The sequence below is a fragment of the Astyanax mexicanus genome, chromosome 18, assembly GCF_023375975.1.
Source record: "Astyanax mexicanus isolate ESR-SI-001 chromosome 18, AstMex3_surface, whole genome shotgun sequence".
Lineage (NCBI taxonomy): Eukaryota > Metazoa > Chordata > Actinopteri > Characiformes > Acestrorhamphidae > Astyanax > Astyanax mexicanus.
This window is the reverse complement of record NC_064425.1, coordinates 21,215,538-21,242,837: the sequence shown is the minus strand read 5'-3', so window position 1 is coordinate 21,242,837 and position 27,300 is coordinate 21,215,538. Positions and strand designations below refer to the sequence as shown.

General features: G+C 38.3%; 1 protein-coding gene across 11 annotated transcripts in view; it reads left to right on the top strand.

The window, feature by feature from the left end:
* Positions 1-27,300, top strand: part of tenm4 (teneurin transmembrane protein 4) — a 332,448-nt gene that overhangs the window by 92,684 nt on the left and 212,464 nt on the right. For all 11 annotated transcript variants that reach the window (XM_049467313.1, XM_049467314.1, XM_049467315.1 and 8 more), the window contains exon 3: positions 1,370-1,642. In XM_049467313.1, coding sequence (XP_049323270.1) covers positions 1,370-1,642 — 273 coding nt within the window. The remainder of the gene's footprint in view (positions 1-1,369; positions 1,643-27,300) is intronic.

Here is a 27,300-nt window from a genome sequence, read left to right as displayed (position 1 = left end):
CATGGCTCTTCGCATCTCTCCTTGTCTCCGCCCATATTTTTATGGGTTTTATTCCTGTGTTCATTTGTAGCTCCGCCTCCTCATTACCTGTCTCCAGGTGTTTCCTGTTACCTCTATGTTTATTTAAACCCCTGTGTTTTTAATGTTAGGTTGTCTGGTCTTGTGCATGTTTGATGTCAGCCAGGTTGCTGTTTTTTTTTTTTTTTGTAATAAAGGATGTAGGATACAAAAAGCCTGGGCCCACCAGTGGTTTTGAGGAATTTAAGAGGTTGAAAAATTTGATTTTTATGGTTATTTAGGCCTCTAATTGCACGGTAGAGCTTGTACTGAACATGTTCATGAGCGGATATTGAGTTCACTTTGTGCAAAGTCAACTGAAAAGCTGTTGACAGTCTGCTGGAAAGTGGATGCTAATTACAGTATACGTCTCTTTGTCTCTGAATATATTCCATATAAGTCCATATATAATAAGTATATATATATAAGTCCATTCTTTGAATGCAAGTTCAGGCACTTTTCATCCTTATAAAAGTTAAAATTTTAGGACACGTCAAAACGACTGTAATTAACTTTCAGTTTTCTGTTTTTTAGGGGTTTGAGTGTTCTAATTAATGTGTAATAGAGTGTCACATACTGACATTTTTGGACCTTGTGTACAAAATTGCACTATTATATTTCGTAACACTGTGTTGATTCTTTAAAAACATTACATATTTCACAGCAGTTTATTGTAGTGTACGATATTGGAAATGTAACTGAATTACAGTAATTAATGGTTAATGGGGTTTGGAGTGGTCCAGTTGACTAAGATGCTGCCACTATGTTTGGGAGATCGCTGGTTCGAATCCCGTTCATTTAGCTTGCAATTAGCTGCCGGAGCCCTGAGAGAGAGCACAATTGGCCTTGCTCTCTCTGGGTGGGTAGATGGGGCTCTTTCCCATCATCACTCTAAAGGGTGATATCACTCGGCACTAAGCGTCTGTGAGCTGATGTATCAGAACCGAGTCGCTGCGCTTTCCTCCGAGCGTGCTGTGATGCTACTCAGCAGTTTGAAAAGAGGCTGTGAAAAACTTCACATGTATCAGAGGAGACATGTGCTAGTCTTAGTGTTGGGGCATCACTATAGTAATCAGGAATATTCTAATGGCCTTGTAAATTGGTGAGAAAATTGGATAAATCTATAGCAATATAAGAATAAATGTGATAGAATACTAACGACCAAAGCTGCCAAAGGATTTTAAAGGTCACAGCAAAGCTAAAATGTTTTATTTTTTTGAAGCCTATTTTTTTTTAATACATGCTCTTGCAACTAGATTAGTTGAATGCTAGCATAGTGAAAGAGGGATGATATTGTGTTTCTTTCCTGCAGGAACTGATTTCTCTCTGCGTGATCTGGCCTTTGGAGAGCCTGTGCCTCCTCATGTAGCGGCGTACCGGCCGGACATGGGGATGCCCCACCGTGACTACTCGGTCAGCGTGGGCTCGGACGCCGACACGGAGACGGACGGAATAGTGTCTCCGGAACACGCGGTGCGGCTCTGGGGCCGCGGCAACACCAAGTCCGGCCGCAGCTCCTGCTTATCCAGCAGAGCCAACTCCAACCTGACCCTGACGGACACCGAGCACGAGAACACGGAGAACGGTGAGTGTCCGGTCTGCTCTGCTCTCTCTACCCGTCTGCTGCACGGGGTGCAGTGATTTCCTGCACCCCCAGGCTGAGGCGTTGGTGTCCGGTTGTAATGAGGTCAGTTTATTTTTTTTTGGAAGCGGATTTTGTTGTGTTCTAATTTTCCTTTTTTACAATTGGTGCTGCTTTGCACCTGCAGCGATTCGGCGCTGCTTTATGGAAATAAAGAAGGCAGTGTGATAATTCAGCCTGGCTGTTGTTAGTGACAGGCATTCGTAAATGCAGGGTTTTTGTGGTAGTTTGGGAGGGGTTTTGTCTTTGCTGCTTTGAATTTTGATTGAAAAAAAAGTCTTATAATAGGTATAAACAAAACATTTGGAAGGTTTTGTGGAAGATGTGGAAAAAATTAGTGGTTCTGATCAAAGCTTATTTGGTCTTTGGTCCACCCATTTCTGGGACACGTGAGCGCCTGATTTAATTACACAAATACTAACATCAGATAAATTACACCGATAAAACCTGTTACTCTCTATTAGGGGTGGGCGATATGGCCCTAAATTAATATCACGATATTTAATGGTATTTTCGTGATAACGATACTCTTGACGATATAAATTAATGTTTGTTTGTTTTTTTAAGAATACACTAATGCAACAAAATTAAAATTTTGTTTTATTATTGCATACGATTTATGTCAAAACACTACCTGAGATATTAAAAGAAGGTCATGATACTTATAATGCACTCCAGATATCTCCATATATCCAGGATTAAAATAAAATAAATGATACTGGACAGATAATATAATCTGTCTCTAGTAGAAATATAATGGAAAATAAGAACAGTGTGATTTTTTCTTTTGCTAAAAACAGTAAAAATAATAGGAGTGAATAATATGGAACGATATTTTTAGGGTATTACATCGTTCAAGATTTTCAAAAATGTTGTCGATATTATCGCGTACGATACGATATGGCACACCCATACTCTCTATTACTAACGTTGGATAAAAATCACCCCCGAATCACCTCCCAACATAGATAGGAGGAGGAAATCAACCATAACATTAATGACATGAATGAGCCCTGAAGCTCCCCAAAGTCCCATTCAGCTCAGACAGCAGCAACACAATGAAAATCACATAAAAAAAAAAAAAAATCAAAAGTTAAACAAAAAATGTGTGAAAGTTTTCAGTTGTGTGAGTTTATTCTCCAACTTAAACTACAAGTTGAGTTAAGGGGAACTCGTTTTTTTTTTTGGAACATTTGAATTATTATTTTTTTGGACATTTTTTGTGATTGGCTTTAAGATTTGTGTGTGATTTCTCTTTGAATAGTTTTGCATCGTATCTTCTGTGTGTGGCGTGCGCTGGCAGTGACCTTGAGTCACGTGGCGGTGGGTTTACCCAGTCCAGCCCCTCCCTCACACACTGTGGCAACTGTGAAACAAATTGGACAGCGGCATGAGTCATCCCCCCTGTTCTAGTAATTGTTTTTAGATATTTCAGCCCCAGCCCTGCAGACATTTGGAATGAGGCGGCGCATCATTGTGCATCGCAGCTTTTCCTCCTAATTCTGTACCTCCAATAAGGTCTAGTCAAAAGAAGAAAATGCCTGAAGAAAGTGGTTTTACCACTAAAACCCTCCTTTCTACTCTGAGCCAAATCAGTGTGAATAGGAATCTAGCTGTCCGTTTAACTCACTGTGCCTTTTCTCTCTGTTCTGGCAGCGTTTGTGAGTAAATATTGGCCTGTCTCTGCGATTGGCAGTAATGATTTCCTCGGTACGTGCTCCGGGATGCGCTAAAGCTAGCAGGTGCCAGGTGCCTCCTGATGACATCAGTGCCCCAAATAGACTGGGCAGCCATGACGGATCCATCTTCCTGAGGCCGGTGGTTCTAAATTGCCCTCAAGGGCCCAATGAGTCTCTTTGCTTGCATGGAAGGTCACCATGCTCTGAGAACTTGTCAGCATGAAACATGTCAAGAGCGGAGGCTGATTAAGCTGGAGGTAGAGGGCATGGAAGCGCGGGAAGACGCCTGCCTGCCTGCCTGCCTGCAATCTGGAGGAGGAAGTTGCATGCGACAGTCGGTCGCTCTCACAACAAGAGCTGAACTTCCACAGGGGTTTCTCCTCATTGCCAGGCGCATGATTAAGATATGTAATGCTGTGTCAGTGGTGTTAGGTACTGTAGGTGTGGGCTGCATACTCAGTTTGGTGAGACTCAGTTCACTAGCAGTCACTTTTTGTTGGTTTTTACTTGCCACCTCCTTAAGAATGTTGATATTGATCTGCAATAATATTATTTACAAGGTGGATTTATACAGACAAACACACACAATTCTCAAAAAATCATTTTAACTGAAGATTTTTGAAAGTTCTGCAAAGGTTTTGAACCTCTAAAATATTGATTCTTTTTTTTTATATATATATATAATTTTATTTCTATTTTTTCCCATTTTCTCCCCAATTTACACGGCCAATTGCCCAACCCACTTACTACAACTTCACCATCACTAGTAATGCCCCAACACACCAGGAGGGTGAAGACTAGTGCATGCTTCCTCCGATACATGTGAAGCTAGCCACTGCTTCTTGTCAAGCTGCTGCTGATGCAGCATTGCTGAGCAGCATCACAGCGCGCTTGGAGGAAAGCACAGCGGCTCGGTTCAGATACATGAGCTCACAGACGCCCTGTGCTGCAGACATCACCATAGGAGTGATGTGGGGAGAGAGCGCCAGAGAGCGCCAAAGATGGCAAAGCTGCATATTTGAATTCTTGTTTATATATCCTGATTCTTCTTCGTCTTCTTCTTTTTTTTTTTTTTGGTTTGACATTTATTACAGAGGTAGACCAATGTAGTGTTAGGAGGCTTGCCCATAAACTCCTATTAATTTAGTGCAGCATAGTCATCTACATCAGGAATTGAACCGCAGTCTCTCACATGATGCAGCAGCTCACTGTCAGGTAGTGGTGTTATCCACTGCTCCACACCAACCATATTTGATGGGTTAATACGAGGCCTGTCAAGCAATTTAAATATTGATTTATTTAGAATTTGTGATTGATCAAAAATGTGTCATTTTTTTTAAATAGGTTGACACTTTACCCCAATATGAAAGAAAGAAGGAGAGATTTGGAAGCTGGATGATCACAAGCCATCAAACCATGCTGAACTGCTTGAATATTTGCACCAGGAGTAAAGGCATAAAGTTATCCAAAAGCCGTGTGTAAGACTGGTGGAGGAGAACATGCCAAGATGCATAAAAAACTGTGCATTAATAAAATAGGTTTATTCCACCAAATATTAATTTCTGAACTCTTAAAACTTTATAAATATGAACTTGTTTTCTTTGCATTATTTGAGTTCTGCATCTTTTTTGTTATTTTAGCCATTTTTCATTTTCTGCAAATAAATGCTCTAAATGACAGTGTTTTTACTTGGAATTTGGGAGAAATGTTGTCTGTAGTTTATTGAATAAAACAACAATCTTCTTTTTACTCAAACATATAGTTATAAGTAGCAAAATCAGAGAAACTGATTCAGAAACTGAAGTGGTCTCTATGTATGTATATTTGCATGTATTTTTGAATCTGTCAGTTCCTTCCTCTGTCCATCGTCTAATGGCTCCTAAAAAACATTTTATTTTGTTCTGATCTTGGATCAGCTGTTGCTTTTCTATCTCCTAATGAACATGCGAAGTAATTTGAGCAGCAGATATGTAATCCAAGATCAGTGCTCCTGCTGTGAAATGCTTTATAAACATGCATTTTTCCCTCCATTTCCTTCAGCGGCGCGTTCTGATTCCTCGATCTTATGAAGAGCTTATTATGATTAGAGCTGTGCTCTGAATATCAATGAGGCGGCGTATTGTAATACTGTCCTCTATGCCTGGATATAGTCGCACACCTGTATCAATATTTATATAAGGTGTTTTTTTTTTCATAAAATGGGGGCTTTTTTGCGCTTTTATCTTCAGTCTGGTTTTTATTTCCCCTGGCCAGCGCAGTGCTGTTTATTTAATTTGACTTGGTGCAGAATGAAGACCCAGTGCGGTGCTCCAACATCTGTTTTCTTTTTACAGAAACGGAAAAAAGAAAAATCTAAATCAGGCTTTTATGAATATCAGATCATACAGTATTTTGACCTCAGTTGAGTGAGAAGTAGCAGCCAGAACACAGAGGAAACTGATATCCTGAACAGTCCTAGTGTTTCAACGCTCTCACGCAAGTATGGAGCTTTACAGGAGAGAGAGAAAAACAACATAACTTTCAGTAAAAGTCAGTAAAGCATTGAATACAGTAATTCAATGGAAATTATTTACAAAAATATATACATTAATATTTTACTAGTCTGACTTTTTATGTCTTCTTTGTGTTCATGATCATAAAGTTTGGTTTAAAGTTGTTTTTTGTTCTGTTTGTTGAAAAAAAAATCCTTTTTTATACTGTTTTGTTATTTCTTTCATTGGAAAAAAAACTCTGTAAATTGAATATAAATGTTATTAATCTTATTAATCTTCTTAACTCTTAGAAAGAAAGAAGCAAGCATAAAAAGACTGTATTTTAAATCCTTTTGGAGCGTTTCTATTGGTCCAATCATCATGATATTTTGACACAAAGTAAAAAATGGCTACCATAATGCTCCTGGTAAATTGGAAAATTCCTGCTTCCAGGTAAAATTACTTAGAGTTACTTAGAGTTACTTAGAGTTAGATTTGGTGATAATGCTGGTAATAGGGTTAATAATAATGTTTAAAAACTAAAGTGTGTTTTGTTTGTTAATAAAGGGTGAGCAATAAGTAAACCAAATAATCAAATAATACAGGGCTAGGCAAAAGAGTGGTCAAAAATACAGAACAGGTCAGAAACTAGGAAGTTAACACAAAAGTAACACTGGGTAGAGAAGCTAGTGAGAGCAGGAAACAAGGGGTATTTATACTAGGGGAACACAGGTGTGGGCAATCTGGGTGAAGCTGGGTGAGCCAGAACAGCGAAGCAGCATGTGATCCTGCATGTCTGGAAGGTTTTCAATGTTTTTGTATGGACATGAAAAACATTGCGTGCATGTTTCTGATTAAATCTTAAATATAGTGAACTACATATTTTAAAAAATCCAATAAAAATCACAGAAATCACAGCAGTAATAAAGCATTATGTGAAAAAAAATATTAATTTGACAGTGATTGATGGAAAGATGACAGAATGCGAAGTGCATGTTTGAAGCTGTTTGTGCAAAACATTAATTTAAAGTAATTCTAATTGCTTTCTAGCTGCTTTGATTAATATGTGAAGTTAAATATGGAATTACATAGTTTCCATCACTAGCATGCGAAAACCTTGAATCTGCAGGCGTCTGGGCTGTTAAAAAAAGCAAGGTCATATACAGTATTAGATCCTTACTTCATTTTATTGGGTCAATTTGATTAAATATTTTCCCTGCATTTATTTCATTTATTTATTTGATTAATTTTTAAGCATTTAAAGCAGATTTTAAGCAGATTTTAAGCTGTGTGTGCGGAATGTGAATTCATTGTAAATATAATTGATTTGCATAACTTCAAATGGAAGTCAGTCTGGAAATATTGTTTTTCTAAGTGATTTTGCAGCATTTTGATTAGTCAGTTCATCAAGAGATTTGGACACACTGGAAAGAACAACTGCCCGATTCACATTATGTTAAAAAAAATAATAATAATAAAATAAATATATATATATATATATATATATATATATATTTGTCTTACAATAATAAAAATATATGTACCTTAATGTGAGTTTATTATTTGCAGCACACAAAACACATGTTTTTACAGAGGGGATCGAGTTTCTGACCTTGCTTTTTAATAGGCCGGAAGTCTGCAGCATGGCTAATCCTTAATCATCCTCTCATTTAAAATGTAACTCATGCGTTTTCTGTCTGATAGAGTTTGAAAGAGCCTTTAGAAGCCACACGTCAAGAGGCTGGCAGCAAAATGCTAATTGTGCACAGTCTCTCGGAAAGCCTGGGAGCAGATTTATGTGTGTGTGTGTGTGTGTGTGTGTGTGTGTGTGTGTGTGCTTGTGTGTGTGTGAGACAGGGGGCATGATATTCATATTAGAACCGTATTCACTGGTTCTCTTTTGTGCTGGGTTAAAGAGCACAACTTGACATACACTGATTATACAGTAGAATATGAGAGTCTTTTTATGGTAAGATATTGTATATGTAGTATATGGATAATGCTTAAGTGCGGTGGTCTTTAACCTTCATTCTGGAGGACTGCCTTACTGCAGGTTTCAACTCCCACCAGATCCATCACTCATATACATCAGTTTCAGCCAATCAAGGTCTTTTGAAGACCTTCTATGTAATTGAATCTGGTTGAGGCAGTTAGAGCAGGAAGGTGGATCTCCAGGAGCAGGGTTTGAGACCACACAATTTATTTATAAAATAGCAAAACCTATAGGAGTAGTCAGGGACAGACAAGGTCAAAAACAGAATGGCAGCAAGGGTAAACAACATACCAGAGTGAGAAAGCAAAATGCTCATACAATAATAAACCAAAATAAGTAGAGGGGCAAGGCAAAAGGAGTAGTCAAAATACAAAATAAGGTGAGCAACTAATAAACAATCGAATAATGCAAGCATAGGCAAAAGGACGGTCAAAAATACAGAACAGGTTGGTAACAAAGAATCAAACACAAAAGTAACGCTGGGGAGAAGAGCTTAGAAGTTTTTAAAGATCTAAAAAGCCCTAATTTGACTTTCTTAAACTTTTTCACAACACTCAGCAGACTGAGACACTGTTTTAGAGGATTACAAGTTCAAAAAGGTTAATAATTCTCTTTCACCCTCAGCAGCTGAGAGAGCACAATTGGAATTGCTCTTTCTGGATAGGTAGATCTAGCCTCTATCCTCCCTCATTTTTGTAATTCTGGCCGGCACAGGCATCTGTTGGTTAGTGTATCAGATATGGGGATCTGGGGCTTTCCTCTTGAGTGCATTTTGAAGCATTTAAAAAAAGTATCAAAGGAGGCATGCGCTTGTCCTGACCTTCCTGGTGTTGGGAGCACTGCAATGATAGGGGGAGTCTTAACTTACTATGTGGGTGGGTTAATTGGCTCAGCTAAATTGCGAAGAAAATGGATAAAAAAGGAATAAAAAATGTTTCTTTATGAACCAAAAATGGCTCTTTTTTTAGCTATTGCACATTTTTAGCACATTTATTTTATATTATTAAGTGAAGCTCACAGCTGTTTGTCTATAGAAGATCACACCCCTCCGACAGCTCTATATTCCAGGCGTTCAAGCAGAAAGTGCACTCCCCATATAATCAGGTGGCAGCTAATAACATACATTTTCTATATGGCAAGTTCATAAAAATCCATCGAGCTGCTCAGCTCGCCCAGTAATCTCTTTACATCAACAAGTCATTTACTTTGTTATTCAAACCGCCGGGCTCATTCTCTCTCCCTCTCCCCGCGCGGAGCTTATTCCACCTCAGGTATAAAACATGCAAATGAGAAAGAGATAGTTCTGACTTAAATATTCAGTACTGCAGAATTCCCTCTTTTTTATTCTGCATCCAGTTACATCTAGATACGACGCCACTTGATTCTGTAAGAGAGATGATCTCTTAAAGATGTTTTCTTTTCATTTTAAAAGTTATACCCAAGATTTACTGTATATATTTGACATAATTACACATCTTTTTTCTATTTTAGGTCATGCTTTGCCATTTAGCAATTAACATCTAGTTTCTTTACTACATGGGAGGCATGATGTTCTTTATCTATAAAACAAGCCCTTGATTAAATGAGCCACTCAGTCCATTAGTTGTCATGGACATGAGTCTACAGCACAGTATGTGTGTATGTCTATGTGCGTGTGTGTGTGTGTGTGTGTGTGAGACACTAGAGTGCTTTTAAAGTACAGAACAGGATCCAGATGTTGAAAGTATTTAATGCCTCTAATACTGAACTGTGTTTCATGTGGTAAGAAGTAATTAAAATGGTCTTCATTCAATGTGTTTATTTGAGTTTAATTTAAATTGTTAAATAGTTTGCCACCACATGGAGTACAGGCTGAATTGATAAACTAGTTTTTAAAGTATTTACTAAATACTTCTATTTAAAAATGAGCCCTTTTAAGGGATAACCATACAGTATATTAACCATTTATTCCAATTAATTACTCCAAATTATTTATTTTATTTTTTTCCTTATTTGGACAACGTTTTACATAAAAAACTAAAACTAAATCTACAATATTAACAAAAATAAATGATTTTTCCCCCAAAAATTAAGAAATTTCTGATATATGGTTATTTTTTTAAAAGGATTATTTTTTTTAATTTAAGTTAAAATCTAATTTTTAATGTAATTTTCCACACACCTATAAAGTAGCTTCTAATATATTTGATTGAATTATTTGTACTTAGTCAATTTAAGTAAAAATTATGTAACTAACTTGTACTGGATTGATTAGGTTTTTTTTTATATCGTCACCAGGACACAAAAAACTCACATCCCCAAAAAGACAATGGAACTCTTAAACTCTATAAAACTTATTTTATTCAGACCGTTTTGGAGGATTTCTATTGGTCCATGCATCATGAGATTTCCCAGCTATTCGATGAACCAGTGCCAGATTCAACTACAGCATTAATACCAAGACAAGGCATCTGAAGCTGTTCTCTATTGGTGGTTTCTGGCACTGATATTTTTTTTAGCTGCAGATCCTTTAGATCTCGTAAGTTGTGAGATGGGCCCTTTACAGATCACATCAATGAGCCTTGGGTGCCCATGACCCTGAAATATGGAACAGCCTAGTCTTAGAAAAGCAGATATTGCCTCCTCTCGTTTCTCTACTCCAGCTTTTAAAGCTCTACAATGCTGCAAAGTAACTCAGAATGACTTTTGTCTCTGTAAACATGGAATTATGGTTAAACTGGGACATGCAACCCCATTTTCCAGCATTGTGTAATAAAAGCAAGTCTTTGTGTACATGTGTGTGTGTGTATGTGTGTGTGTGTGTGTGGGTTTGTGTGTGTGCCTGTGTCACCTCTATCTTCTGGCCCTTATGTCTGAGTAGTATCCCTAAGGCAGTTACAGCCACGGCCCATTGCTGAGTTACTCTGATCCTACACCAGCAAATTCTATACAGCCAGCCGTACTCCAGAACCGAGGGCCGCTCTGGGCAATACATAACCGACCATAACCTAAAGCAGCCGAGCCTACAGCTCCTCCCACTGACCTGTTCCAAACTCCTACTCCACCGCCTCCTTCTAGACTCCATATTCTCATCCGCAGATATCTGCTCTACAAGCAGAATCCAATTCATTTACATGTAATGAAAGAGCCGGAATCTTTACTGAAACATGAGATTTTGTTTTTTAAATATTTCTCTCTCCTGCTTTTTCTGCTGGATACAGAATCTGAGCGAGGCCTGTTTGAATTTAACCATCTTCCAACTGTAAACACTTTCGTAATCTTTGTCTATGCAGCGTTTCATTTGAACTTGGTCAGCTGGGAAATCTGAGGTTGCATCGATTGGCAGGGTATTTTTGGTATGGGCCATATCACAGAGTAACATCAGAAGTGATATACAAACGTTTGGCCATCGGGGATGAATCGAGCACAAATTAAAAGGCTTTCACCAGAACAAAATAGTTCCAGAATGTTGAGATTGTCCAGGCATTAAGGTCGTGGCTGTGTTTTAATGGTTATTCGATCATCCGAATTTCTGTTGCAAATTCTGGCATTTTAAATATATATATGAGGTTATGAAACAGCTTGGGATTAGGGGTGCACCATGCACTGGAACCTGGTCACGTCAGTAGACAACAGTTTCTTTAACCCTTTAAAGTTATAAATCCGATTTGCACTTTTACGTTGAGTCATTGAAGAGTGTACAAGTTAATGCGTCTGCAATGCTCTTTTGTTGTACCATCAAGACAGCAGCAATGGCAGCTGCGTGGACCAATCACGGTTGCTGCAGCCTGGGTCAGCTTTATGCGTTATTACATTACTGTGGAGGTGTTTGTTTCAGGATATGAACTAGGCTTAAAGGGGTAGTAAGGGACAGGCAGGGTCAGTAACAGTAAGGCAGCAAATACAAACAACATACCAGAGTGTAGTCAAGCAAAACAGGGTCATACACAGAAAATCCAGCAATAAAGGGGCAAGGCAAAGACAAAATTGGAAGTAGGAAAACACAAGCAAATTGGTAACAAAGGATAATCAACAAAGGAAATGCGTTGTAGAAGAGCTAACTCGATTCAATACTCAGCAAGGAATAGAGCAAACAGAGGGGTATATGTACAAGACAGGCCAGGTGCAATCAATCAGTAACTGGGAGAGTGGGAACGCTGTAGCGTCACATGATTAGCAGGGAAGTCAGGGAAGTCCGGTGTGAGTGCATGCTGGGAATTTTGAGAGTCTTTGTTGTGTGGTTCAGAGCCCAGAGCAGGCAGACTTACAGCGTAATTTGAACAGACCAACTGTCCCTTTCACTTTGTCAAAACTTCTTAGTGAACTGACCAATAGAAATAGGTTTTTTAGTACATTTTGAAAATGTCATACAAGTGGTTGAATTTACATGATTCATAGAATGCAAATGTATATTAAACTATTTCAAAAATCCTTTTTTTAAAGGATGACAAAATACATGTGAAAATCTTAAGAATCTTTTTTTCTGATATTGATAATGATATTCCTTTCATTTGTGCTTTTATAACCCAGCAGAAATATATCCTGTTGTTGTATCTTTAATGCAAATCCAGGTAGTTTCAACAATGTAGTTTATAGACTGGTTTCAGTAGATACATGTACAGGAAATGTATCTGATATGAGCCCACAATTCCTATATTGCTGTATTCCTTCTCTAGGTCACCTTTGGAATTCCTGATTCCTTGTTTAAAACTTTTATTTTAAATGTCCTGTTAGCATTTTCCTTTACGACCTTCTCTACACCCCGCTGCACCTGTCCTTCACAGTTCCCATTATAACCAAATAATAATCATGTCTAACTATAGAACATCTTTCTATTGTTTTAAAGAATCCTCTGGGAGAATGACGGAAGGGGACGCGAGACTAACTCTGTGTGATGTGAAAATGAACGCTGTGCTTTCCCTTTAAGGCTTGACTGCATTATTGCGGTGCGATTTGGTCCTGCTCCATCCATTAGCGTGTTTCCCCTCGCAGGCGTATTGCTGATAATGCGCTGATGTGATCATGCTTTAATGCTGCTGGAGGGGTGCAAGCACTGATGTAGAGTTATCAAACGCAAGAGCTGTTGATTAGCATCTCCTCCTTTGTCTATTGGCACACGCCGTTCACGGTTGTCTGTGTAAATTGACAGTGTGGAGCCGGCGGAGACGCTCGGTGACAGCCTCTCCGGTGCTTTAGAGGAGCGGTAGGAACATGAAGGGCGAGGAGGCATCACAGATCAGCGAGATGTTTTTGATGTTCCTACACTCTGTGCGTTACGAAAACACTTTCCCTGTTTTTTTGTTTTTTTTTTCGTTTCTTTTCTTTTCTTTTTTTTTGTGGGTTTGTTTGAGCAGGGAAACTGAAGCAGGTTAATCTGAGTGAACGCGCCCGTGCGCCGAGGCTCTGCAGAGGCCATGTCAGGTGTCACAGCTGGGGTTCAGAGCTTGCCGGAAACTTTGAGGCACTGAAAGATTTAGGTTAAGAAGAAAGACTCCGGGGAAGAGAGGCGTGTTTAGCTGCGATCGGGGGGATGCTCTGAAAAACGCACTTGTGCTCGCAGTGACTTCCCACTTAGTCTGCGGTGCCTTCCCTCTTTAGCGCTAGCAGCTAAGTAGGAATTCTGTGTGATCTTTCAGATGTCCCATATTTGATTATTAGCAGCATTCTGGCCGTTAATGACTGCTAGCGCTCATTTGGGAAAATCTATTTCGGAATACTCTTTGCTAATGGCCTGAGTGTCCCACTGTTAGCAGGCCTGCCGCAGATTGCCCATTACTTTGCCTTGATGGTGTTAGAAAATGCCATCCACTGTCAGCTGGGCCTGTCAGGATTAGCAGATTTTTAGGATGATATATTGTAGGGCTGCACGATATATCGTTTAAACATCGTCATCGCAGGACCTGCAATGTCACTTAAGGCAATTCAATTAAACACGTCATGTTGCAATGTTTTGATTCCTGACACAAGAAGTAGATACACAGCGCTGTCTCTGTGTCTGTGTGAGTGACAGGCTGCTGCTGCCTGCGCAAGAAGCGTGAAGGGGAAGGGGGAGCGCAAGAAGCACGTGGGTAGGGGGGCAGGAGTAAACACGAGGTAACCGCATGGCCTCCATCCACATGTGTCGAAAGCTGTGCACCTCAGTCCAGCACAGTTTTGCAGTGCAGATATTTCCAGTTACAGCTGAATTCACGCTTTTAATCTCCAAAAAAACGCTCTTATTTACCTTTTTACAAAAGCCATTTAAATGCCTGATGAAAGGGATTTAAAGGGAAATTACTGCTGCTTAGTTGTTTTCCTTGGGTATTAAGTGCTCAGCGCTGACTCGTGATATATAGCATCAAAAAAAGAACATTTGCAATGGAATTTTTTTCCAATATCGTACAACCCTAATTTATTGTCCCAGAAAAAAATTACAATAAGCAATATTATTATTGTCATTTTAAGAACATTTTATACCACTGATTTTTTTCAAGGGATTCTCCATATTCACAATATTTGCCACCCAAATTTATTCGTCAGAAATGTACAAAAAAAAACACCTTAAATATTTGGTTGAATAAGTGAAAAATTTGAATAATTCACACCGAACAATAATGTGCCTTTTTTGCTATGTTTTTTTGGGGTTTTCACAATGTTCAGCATTCAGTAAATATGTTTAAATCTAGCTCCTGAATGGACATGGTGTATTGTTTTAGGTAAATGGAAAATGGTGTAATTGGAACATATGGTGAGCACCAGATTCTGTGTGGTAAGCACTTAATACTAAGAGAAAAAAGCACTGTTCACTGGGCCACATAATATCTGGTGTTTATCACATACAGTAGGACCTGGTGCTCACTACATAGTATCTGGTGCTCACCACATAGTATCTGATTCTCACCACATAGTATTTGGTGCTCTTAGTATCTGGCGCTCACCACATAGTATCTGATGTTCATCACATACTGTGGGATCTGGTGCACACTACATAGTATCTGGTGCTCACCACATAGTGTTCTCACCACATTGTATCTGATTCTCACCGCATAGTATCTGGTGTTCAACACATAGTAAATGGTGTTCATCACATACAGTAGGATCTGGAGCTCATCACATAGTATTTGGTGCTCACCATATAGTATCTAATTCCCACTGCATAGAATTTGGTGCTCAACACAACACATTCCACAACACATTCCTACCACATAGTATCTAGTGCTCACCACTTAATGGCAAAGCTAAATAAGTGTGTTTGGTATTTAGTATTAGACCAAATGTTTCTTCTGTTCAGTTTCTGTCAAAATGAATATATATATGGATATATTCCTTATATTCCTTATATCCTCAGCTAAAATGATTGAGGTCATATCCATATATTGTACAATAAATGGATAACGTAATAATTATGACAGGCCTGCTGTCTATAGCCTAAATATCCCACAAAACATCTCTTTTTCTTTCTGTATAAAGAGAATACCAGACTTCCTGACTTTATTATTCTCATCTAGGACCAGATTTATGAAATTTCATCTATTATTCACGGTTTGAGCCACGCCCACCTGAAGCGTTTGCTACGTGGAACAAGGTGTTTGATGCTAGCTCCATATTTAGCGCGCTGCGTTCCCGCCCTCGCTCTCTTCTCGTCCTTTGAACTGCTTCCCCTGAGCCCTGCCACTATTAGGAGCCGGCGGAGTGAAGTTAAATCAGATTCCCAATTAGATGAGACTCATCCTGTTAGAGGAGCAGATTCATTAGGGCGTGTTGTACAGCCGGGTGGCAGAGCACTAACAGCAGCGGGATGGAGTTACAGGGTCTGACCTTGAGGAAGAGATGTGGAGAGACGAGACGCTCGGCCACCCAGACAGACAACACACAGCTTTATCCAGAAGAAATGTCCCTCTAGGGCTCTGATTGGAAACAGAGCGATATTGATTGTATTTGCTCTGGAGCGATCAGTCAATTATTTTGACAGATAATTGAATAATCAGAGCTGCTATAAAGGCCAAGCAAAAAAAAGTGCATAACTAACAATACATAAATATCACCCTTAAAATGTTCAAAATACCATGTTTAAATAAATAAATAAGTAAATAAATGGCTGATTCTTCCTTTTTTTTAAGCAAAATGAATAATAATAAAAAATTAGTTCTGTTTCTGTTATGTCAAGATCATGTTCATGTGCTTAAAAAGGAAAAAAAAGGCTAGCTTATACTGTACAGAATACAAATATATAGTATATTTATTTGCCAAGTGGCATGCAATAAAAATCCATTTCATAAGGTTTTATTACAAAAATATAAAAATACCATGTTTAAACAGAAAACTTTTAAAAGTCCTAAATACATAAATAAATAAATAAATAAATAAATGTCTGATTCTTCTTTTTTTCTGGGGACTTTTTTTTTACCATTTTTTAAAAACAAAATTAATAATTTAAAAAGATCATTAATTCTGTTTCTGTCAAGATCATGTTTGTGTGCTTAAAAAGAAAAAAAAAAGACTAGCTTATACTGTACAGAATAAAAATATTTAGTATATTTATTATACTAAACAAGCGGCATAAAATAGAAATTCATGTAATTTTGTATAAGGTTTTATTACAAAAATATCAAAATACCATGTTTAAACAGAAAGCCTTTAAAAGTCCTAAATACATAAATGTCTGATTCTTCTTTTTTCCTGAGACTTTTTGTTTTACCATCTTTTTAAAACAAAATCAATCATTAAAAAAAATCTGTTTCAGTTATGTCAAGATCATGTTTATGTGCTAAAAAACAAAAGAAAAATGTTTAGTATATTTATTTATTTAGTGGTATAAAATAGAAATTCATATATATATTTTATAAGATTTTATTTACTATATTTGTTATTAAATGGTAGAAAAGTTATTACCGTGTGATAATATTACCATCACAAGTTATAGAGTTGGTAATAACATGTTGCATGATGACAGTTATAACATTAAATATAAAATGATCTTAAAAAAAAGTGCTGTTTAGAAATCATAGGCTGTTGCGATAACGATGGTATCTATTATATAGTTATATTATATATTTTGAAATGATCATTTTGTGGGTCCAATAAATGATATATTTAATATCTAAACTATTTATAATATGAACATAAAAAATAAAATAATTACCCCAGTAAAAAAATCATATTTTCTCCAAATGTTTGAGTTTACAGAAGTCTTAACCTACATAAAAGTTCTACCAACTTTTTCACTTTTTTAACCATTGCAACATTGAGCTGCTTGAGTTTCTCGCTTAACAGCAAAACCCAACATGTTGCTTCATCCACGTCTCCCTTTTACATACATTACATACATTAGCATTAGCCTTAAGCTGTGTGCATATATCCCAATTCCATACCATGACAGAGTCATACCTCCATCCAAACACAGCAAAACACACAGTGCTCCAAGACGCGTAATGCGATCGCAGCCTAAACGAAGCCATCTCCAGACTTTTGATTAGCGGATTAGGCTGGATTGTGGGTAACACGAGGCCTTTGATGTTTCCTTTCTAAACATAGCTTGTTTTATATTTGGAAATGAAGTTGTAATTGGGTTTCGCTTTTAGCAGAAGGTTATCTCCGTCGCTTTCCCTGGAGGCGCATGTGGTGTTTTGGTGTTTCTAAGTGATACCACATTTTAGCAAACACATCAAAAGCACTTAGTCAGAAACGCTGCGCTTTGTACTTATTATAAAAATGGCTTTATTTTATGCGGCGGTTCACTTCTAAAGATAAAGAGTTTACGTCTTTAATGAATTCAATTCGGGAACCCTAATGCTGTAGACCTTTCAGTGTTTTCTTATGTGGTTTGAGAAACGCATGACGTTCGTTTATTTCCAGCTTGAGTTGCTTGCTAGCTGCGTTGGTAGATCGTCCAGGTCAAAAAGCTTTGAGCATCTAAAAAACATCAAGCGCGCGACTCGGAAACCTCAGAGTTCAGCATCCGAGCCGATTCTCGCGCCTGCTGTCGAGGACTGCAGAAAAACCAGTCACGCTCGCATTTGAGCCTGAGCATCACTTCAAAGTGGCCGCTGGAGAACTGCTGACTTTAGTTCCGATTAATCACGCTCTCGAGTCTTGAGTTCCTATTTTTTTTTTATTTCAGTTTTTTCTCCAAACATCTTTTTATTTATTTGTTTACTCCTCTTTTGGCCGAGGCCTGTCCTCAGATGGAGGATTAGCGGAGTTAGCGCTGGCTCATTTGAAAGCTAATTTCCAGAGTTTAGAGGCCCTGGTGGACAATGCAGGTCTGCTATCAGCCGCGCTCCATAACCGCTCCCCTCCGACTCCCCGCCTGCCTGTCAGGACCCAGGGACTCTCTGAAGAGCTGAGTCCACGCCGCTGTCATCACTGTTAGTCACACAGAATAACGCTTTACTGAAGATGAACCCAAAAATATCTCTCTCTATTATTAGTCTGATGCAGCTCTGTTGCTAAGCATTCTCACCTTTATCGATCAGCGCATATTTCTGCATGCCTGTCTATACTGTACTGTACAGTACTGTACTGTATGTGCAGACGTGCTCATTTGTTGATGTCTCTCATTAAACACGCTTGATAGGAACAGATGGGTGTGTTTTGATCAGAAACTATATTTAAAAAAGTGTATGTATTAAGTACACTGTAACCAGTTTATGTAATTTTTACAGTATTCTTTATTTTATATAGGAAAATACTGTTTTCCTCTTAAGTTTCTGAATCAGTTTTGCTATGTATAGGTATGTGTTTGAGTAAAATGAACATTGTCGTTTTATTCTATAAACTACAGACAACATTTCTTCCAAATTCCAAATAAAAATATTGTCATTTACAGCATTTATTTGCAGAAAATAATGGGAAGAAATGGCCGAAACAACAAGCAAGATGCAGACGCAAATAATGCAAAGAAAACAGGTTCATATTCATAAAGTTTTAAGAGTTCATAAATCAATATTTGGTGGAATAACCCTGGTTTTTAATCACAGTTTTTATGCATCTTGGCGTGTTCTCCTCCACCAGTCTTACACACTGCTTTTGGATAACTTTATGCCTTTACTCCTGGTGCAAAGATTCAAGCATGATTTGATGGCTTGTGATCATCCATCATTCAGCTTCTTCTTGATTATATTGTTCTCATTTTTCTTGACATGTTTACGAGATGTTGGTAATTTTAATTTAATCTCTGATTTGTGACAATTCTTTTTTTATCTAAATTGGATGATTTTGCATTTTGTAGCATAAATTATTCTAGCATCACACTTTAACATTACTTGTGTAATATCCAGCAAAAATGTTATTTTTTCTGTATTTTTTGTTATTATTATTATTTTTTTAACTGGTCCATTTCACCCACATGTAGCTTTTAGGCTTGGTTTGATGTAATAGTTCTTTCCCAATTTAAAAAAAAAAAAGGTTTTCAGTTCTTTACAAACTCTCATCCCTTTTACAAACATAGTTTTTCAAGGACTCAAACATAGATTTTCAATGGCGTCACTCAAAGAACCTTTTGTGACATCTACCATGTATATAGTATTTATAATAGTGTAGGATCAAACTCCTCTCAGTCATCATGTGGTTAATATTAACAGGAGCTCAAATCTTTATCCGTCTACTGCTTAATATGTTTCTGCGTATCAAAATGACAGACATACATTATGTATTACGCATCTCAAAAATGACTATAATTAAATGTTATCTGACATCAGACATCAGACATCAGAATCTGTGTCATCCAGACTTCTGCATGTGGCTTTCTGCATGAAAAATACAGGCTTCTCCTCTTTTCTGTGTTGATTTGAAATATGAGTCAGGCTGCGGAATGAATTATCTGAAATGGTGCAATACGTGCAACTCAAGATGAATTAAGCATTAGAGCGAAGGGAGACTGCTTTTTCAGCGCGGCCCGTTCCGAATTCCCCTGCACTTCTTCTGTTATTAAATTGTCTTGGCCTAAAGCAACTACGTGCCTTTAGCCACAGATAATGGTTACACTTTCATTACAGAATAATTGAAAACACTGAGGAGGACTGCATAAATGTGTTTCCTAGTGTTCTACTTCTATTCCAATGAAAGGTAATTACCCTGTGACATCAAGACTGGCTGTCTCCTGCACCTGTTTGCTTTCACGTTTCCAGCCCCGCAGCACTTTCCAAGCCCGTTCAGATTAGTGAAGTTTTGATAGATGGAGTTTGTAAATGCAGCCTTGAAACAAGGATTACTTGCCTTTAGAGAAGCTGAAGACAAGTCATTTAGCACAGTCACTCTCTGCATGAATTAAACATATAAAAGACTCTAATAAAAGGCTCTTTATTTGCTTGTGCAGCTTGTGGAGAAGTTGTAAAGCAGTTCTGTTGGTAAAGTGAAGCTATTAAAGTGCCTATGGATATAATATACCGCATTTTTCTTACTGTAAGGCGCACTCTAACATAAGGCGCACTTTCAAAGAATGAATGTCTATGTTCTGGTCTATTTTCATACATAAAATGCATTGGATTATAAGGCACATTTTAAGAGACACTATAAGGAACTACTAAATTCAGCAGGTCTCGCTGCTTGCGTAGCTAACTAAGTTAAATTAAGCTAAGCAAAGTAAACAAAACTGCAATAAAAAAGACTTGCTTTTAAGGTCAAACAAGCGCTGGATTTAAATCTACACAGCTTTCTCTCCTGAAAACAGTTTATTTGGTTGAGTAAAGCACTTCCATTTATTTACAATAAGTTTAGATTAACTTACTGAATTTCTCCAGCACTAATACTGCAGCATTAGCATTAGCTTCTAACCGCTCCAGCAGTGCTAGCTGGGGTTAGCAGCAGGCTACAGGCTGATAATACTCCCCTCTGAACAGGGAAATAGCGAGAGTGATTAGCATGTAATGCTAATTCTACTCCAGCAGTGCTAGCTGGGGTTAGCAGCAGGCTACAGGCTGATAATACTCCCCTCTGAACAGGGAAATAACGAGAGTGATTAGCAGGTAATGCTAATGCTACTCCAGCAGTGCTAGCCGGGGTTAGCAGCAGGCTACAGACCGATAATACTTCCCTTTGAACAAGGAAAAAAAAAACGGTTAGTGACTAATGCTAATGCTACTCCAGCCCTTGTGCTAAACTCCTAAATAACACTGCAATTTTGTGGAGTGGCTTCACTGCTCCTTACAACCTGACTGGTAAAATTAATTCAAAATTCAAAATTCACACGCACTGGTTTAAAAGGCGATTTTTGTCAGCCTCCATGTTCTTCCCCTCCTTCCCTGTTTGTATTCAAAGCCATGTGCTCAGAGCCCATGGCTCTCCCTTTGTCTCCGTCCATGTCTTTAGTGCTCCCACCTGTTTCAATTTGTAGCTCCGCCCCCTCATCAGTGATCCCAGGTGTTTCCCATTTCCATTGTGTGTATTTAAGCCCCTGCGTTTGAGCATGTGGTTGTCTGGCCTTGTGTGTGTTTCACTCCATCAGGTTGCTGTTTCTTTGTTTTCTGTTTTGTAGTTTATTCTTGTTTGTTCCAGTAGTCCTGTCTTTTCGTGTATCTCGTTTTGAGTTTAGTTTTTGTTTGTTTGTTTACTTGTAAATAAATATTACCTGTGTTTATGTCCGCCTCACGTCCTCCCTGCTGCTGCAAACCTGACAAAAAATTAAAGGATTTTAAGTGCACCTTATAGTGCGAAAAATACGGTACACATTCCTCTGGATTTTATAGTGACAAAAAAACATTTATGTATAATTTTTACCTTGTTCAATGTTACAATAAATTTACTAACTCTATAGTCACGTCGATTGTGTCTTCATTAGAGTAGCACAATATAGTAGCCACAGCACTGGGTATAAGTAGCTGCTATATAGAAAGCTTTCTTAAATACGCTTCATTGCCTGCTGTAAATCACTCACATGAAGATGTTAGATTGTTCTAATTTACCATTCCACCTTAAATGCCTCTAATTTACCATTCCATCTTAAATGCTGCAGGGTGTGGTTTCACTTTACACCCTGAAGAAAAACCTGACCCCCCTTTAATTACCATTGCATAATTTGCACCCTGTAGGTGTGTGTATATGTAAATGAGTTTGGGTATGTGTAAATGAGGTGTTCCATCCAATACAAGTCGTTCTTGCAGCTTCGCATTTCCATATATGGGCTTCATATGGACTGGAGAGTGAATGGTCATTTAGATTTACTGCATTCCAAAGCCTAGGCTGCAGTTGAGGTAGGATGCATTTTTCTGTCCCTTCAAATGATCCAAGTGAAGTATTCTCCCCAACCTTTAGTTACTAACAAATCTCTGACAAATAAATGACAGCCTTTGGAGTCAAGTTTGCTTTAAAATGTTAGTTTTCGTAATAATTCATTTACAGGATTTGCACCTGTCCTCTCTTCTTGGCAGTGTTTAATGTAGTTCTGCAGATCACTGACAAAGCATTGGAATTGAGGGTATGTAAAATCCACTACCCATGTCTGTATTACCCTGTGTTTTCCTGTACAACATGTTAAAATATCTTTACAGGTCTTATTCTTTCAAATGTGAAGTTAAACTTATTTATACTAAAAACACTATAGCAATAACGTTGCTACAAATGGTTTTATAAAGACTTAAAGAAAAAAAAGACTTGTGCATGTGAAAAACCTTTACATGTGCGAAAAAGACTCAAGTGAAAAATCTATTTTTCAAATATGGCTCCTTTTGAAAACCAGAAGAACCATTTCCTTGATAACTTGCTTTGATCATTTGGGTGGCTCAACTGGAAATCACATCAAGTTTTGCCTGTGCACATGTTGGCTTAATATATGGATATCCACCAGTGCCAGTAATGGGATCAGTAGGGGTTAAACATGGGCCTTATCTAGGTTGTACACTGACCATAGGGCCTTGAGGGGACCCATGTGAGATTTATTCAGAAGCCCAGCTGGGTACCAGTAACAATACAACAGCACATGTCCACCTGCAGCACACCCAAATGAGCCCGGGGCGTGTTTAAAACAAACGCAAGAAAATGAATAAAACAGACAGAAAGATACAATCAAAAATCAATAGAGAAATTATTGTATTTATTATTATTTTCTCTCTGTCTTTCACACTTTTCCATTTCCCCGCATGATTATTGGTAGCTCCAAGCCTCTTAGCAGCAGCAGCGAAGATAAGAAATGCATTACTTTACCTGAGTAACTGTTTGAATGGGAACATGATTATCATGCTACCTCAGCTCTGAAATAATCACTGCATGCTGATAGCATTGTCAACAAAATTGCCCAATCTCTTTTAAACCAGTCTCTTCGACAGAATTCTAATGGTTTTCGTTAATTCGCTATTTTTGTAGAGCAGGCGAGACGGTGGCAATGAATAGTTGGCTGAACAAGAGCTGTCTTCATCTAGCAGCCAAGCAGCCATTACTGACCATGACATGGGGAAGAAAGTGTTAGCGGATTAGTATCGGCTTTATAGCTTTGACATACTGTTTATTACAGTTAGGTGGTATGTCTCAGGAAACAGGAGAGTTGAGGTACACATTGAATTCTGCCGTGATTTGGGCAGCCGTGGTTTTATGTTTTTTGGATACAATCCAGGTTAGAACCCAAACATCACTTTCAAACAGCTTCCTCTTGCATCCACAGTTAATCCTGTTGGATGTGGTTCATCCTTCTTGGTGGTATGCTGACATTAGCCTGGATACTGTGGCTCTTGATAAATCACAAAGACTTGCTGTCTTGGTCACAGATGCGCCAGCAAGACGTGCACCAACAATTTGTCCTCTTTTGAACTCTGGTGGGTCACCCATGGTATGTTGTCTGCCATGAAACCCCCCACACTAAAATGACAGGTGTTTCAGTTTCATTGTCCAACCCCTGTAAATGCTTTGTTACAGCGTATCTTGTTTTCTGGAATTATGTCCTACATTTATGAAAGGAAAAGAGGATTTAAATGCACCTCCAGAGCTCAACCTCTCAACCTCATACCTCTGAAGAGCACTCTCACGCCTGGAAATGTTTTTCCCTTTGTCATCTGAGCAAGTGAGACCTTAGTTTGCTGCATGTCAGAGAAAATGGCTGGTGCATCGGTGTAGGCTCTTCCATTCCCCCCCCCCCTCTGTTTCATTTTCTTCTTCTTTTTCTCCATTCTCCTCCAGAGGTCCTCACAAAGTAGTGCTGTCCCATACGATGGCAGCAGTCTTATCTCAGCTGTACGGATTGCTCGCTTTTTACAGGTCACACACGAGCTGTGTCCTACACCCTGGCCTCGGACAGGGCCGCTTACACAGCGAAAAAGAGAAACAGAGAGAGAGAGAGGGAAAGAGAGAGAGAGAAAGAGCACGAGAAAATAAAGCCTCACAGCAAGCCAACGCTGCCTCTGCTCTGCCATTTTTGCTCACAGACACGGCAGCTTTTGTGCTGACTAGAAAAGATGGCTAGGCCCCAGCCTCATCAACAAAAGTCTGATAAGAAATAAAGGAAGTGGCAGAACTATCTGTAATGAGCTAGCGCAATAGCACTCATTAGCAGGCCCAGCAGTGGACCTGAGAGGAACAGTGTATAAATCAAGGCACAGGTCTTTCATACACAAGAGCCAAAGGAGGAGATTGCAAACTCTGTTTTTCCTCTGATCGTCATTATCTGTTTGTTACGGAGCTTCTAAGGTGAGCTTGGGGGTTATTTTTAATAAGGCATAGTCATGAAATAATATATACTGAGGCCACATGGCTTTAATATATTACCTCGTGGACTCACTGAATTATCTTGTGGCTTCAGTACCGTATATTGTTTTGTAGCCTCATTATCTCATGGCCAAAAATATTATCTTGTGGCTTCAGAAGGTTTTTTGTGGCCTCAATATACTATCTTGTAGCCTTAATTGATTATCTTATGTACAAAAAATAGTACTATAGTTATTTTGTGGCAAAAATATTTTATCGTTTGGCCTTGGTATGTTATCTTGTGACTTTTTTTATGTTTTTCTTTGTTTTTTAGCTTCAGTATATTATTATTATCTCGTGGCTTCAGTAAATTATCTTGTGGCCTCAATATACTATCTCATAGCCTCAATGTCCAAAAAATACTGCTATAGTTATTTTGTTGCAAAAATGTTTTATCTTGTGGCCTTTGTATATTATCTTGTGGCTTTTATTATGTTTTTTTATTTTAGCTTCAGTATATTATCTTATGGTCAGCATATATATTTTCTTGTGGCTTCAGTAAATTATCTTGTGGCCTTAATATACTATCTTGTAGCCTCAATTTATTATTTATTGACCAAAAAAATAATACTATATTTATTGTGTAGCCAAAATATTTTTTCTTGTGGCCTTAGTAGTATCTTATGGTAAACATATATTATCTTGTTGCTTCAGAATATTTTTTGTGGCCTCAATTTATTATCTTATGACCAAAGATAGTTATTATTTATAATATTTTATTAGGTTTTATTTTATCTTCAGGATATTATCTCATGCTCAGCATATATTATCTTGTGGCTTTAGTACATTATCTTGTGGCCTCAATATAGTATCTTGTAGCCTCAATTTTATTATCTCTTTACCAAAAATAAAAAAATATATCTTTCATTAGTTATACAATATTTTACCTTCTTGCCTCGGTATATTATCTTGTAGCCTCAATATATGATCTTATGGTCAAAATGTATTCTCGTCTTGTCGCCTCAATTTATTATCTGGTGGTCAGCATACTGTATATCATCTTGTGGCTTCAGTATATTATTGTGTGGCCACAATATATAGTCTTGTTGCCTTAATATAACATCTCTTTTAAAGCCTTTGCTTTATTAACAATAAACACTTTGCCACCTTAAAGACTCTTAAGAAACCCTGTTTTCCTCATGAACGTCATGCAGTCTTTTGTTACAGGGCCCCTTAGGGGACCTGGGGGTTCTTTTTTCAATAAGGTAAGGCCAGGAGATAATATTCTGTGGCCACTAAATAAGGTTCCAACAGCCGTGTGGGATTAATATATTATCTTAATAATCTTCTGGTCTCAATATGTTGTGTTGTGTGGCCTCAGTAAGTGCAATGAGATAAAGCCAAAAGGCAATATGTATATATTAAGACCCAAGATACTATCTCTGGCCTTAATATGTAATCTTGTGTGGCCTTATCTCATAGCCACGCCTTATTTTAAATAAACCACTGAAGATTCATGAGACTTGGGAGTCCTTTCTCCTATTTTTTTTTTTACCGTGACCCGAACGGCAACTCGACAAAACATGTCAGTTCCCAAAGCCGGATGGATTCTGATATCTGCGCCGGAGCTTTGCGTCAATCAAAGAAGCTCTGCCACTCAAATGATAAGGGATGTGTCACACTGTTTGTACTGGAAGAATCGGTTGACTATTCCAAGACCTTGAGCAGGGACCCACACAGTGAGTAAGCAGCCGGCTCCAGAGCTCACTGCCTGCTCTTTATCATCTGCTTGCATTTGGTTGATGACTTGATGACGTTGATGACCGACGTCTGTTAGGTACAGAAAATGCCTCATTACTTTCTTTCATTAATAGCAAATCGATCGATCAGTAGCATCATTTCTTTACTCCATTAAACAGACCCTACTTTCCCCATTGAGTAATGTTGGCAGCGTGTCATTTGTATAGACTGCAACACTATTATCTTAATTCGTTCGCATGTGAAGCCGTTTGAAGGAAATTTCAATTCTTTTGTGATGGACTCAGCACAAATATAGGGAGAATGGATCAATAGCCTCTCCCTGGATGATCTTAAACCATGGCAACAGCTAGAGCAGGCACAGATCGCTCTTGTTATCAGATGTTTAGACACAAATGCGAGTGCTTTGAAAGCAAAGCGTGCCCTCAATGCATGTGCGGTGCATTTAATTCAGCTCGTAGCCTACGTGATGCCCTTCCTTAGAATACACAATGTGATTAAACATTGCTTCGCTTTGTGAATCCCTCTGCGGAGAGAAAAGTTTCTAAGTTTTGTTTTGCTTCTTCGTAAGTGATAAACGAGCATAACGAACATAAGTTATAGAGTCACTTTTATATCCAGGATTTTATTATTCCTGTTTTTATTTTTATTTTTTCTCCCCAAATTTACTCGGTCAATTACCCAACCCACTCATTAGGACTCCACCCATCACTAGTGATAGAAGACAAGAACATGCCTCCTCCGATACATGTGAAGTCAGCCACTGCCTCTTTTTGAACTGCTGCTGATGCAGCATTGCTGAGTAGCATCACAACACAGTGCGCTCGGAGAAAAGCACATCGACTCGGTTCCGATACACCAGCTCACAGACGCTTTGTGCTGATTGACATCACCCTTTGGAGTGATGTGGGGAGAGAGAGAGCGCCATCTACCCATCAAGAGAGAGCAAGGCCAATTGTGCTCTCTCGGGGCTCCGGTAGCCAATGGCAAGCTACATGAACAGGATTCGAAGGTATAGGCTACTTTTAACATTTTAATAGGCAAGGCTAGTGTGTGTGTGGGTTTCATATTTACAATATTGGTGGTCAGACAATAAATTAATTGAACAAATGTGGTTAATAGCCTAACCGAAAA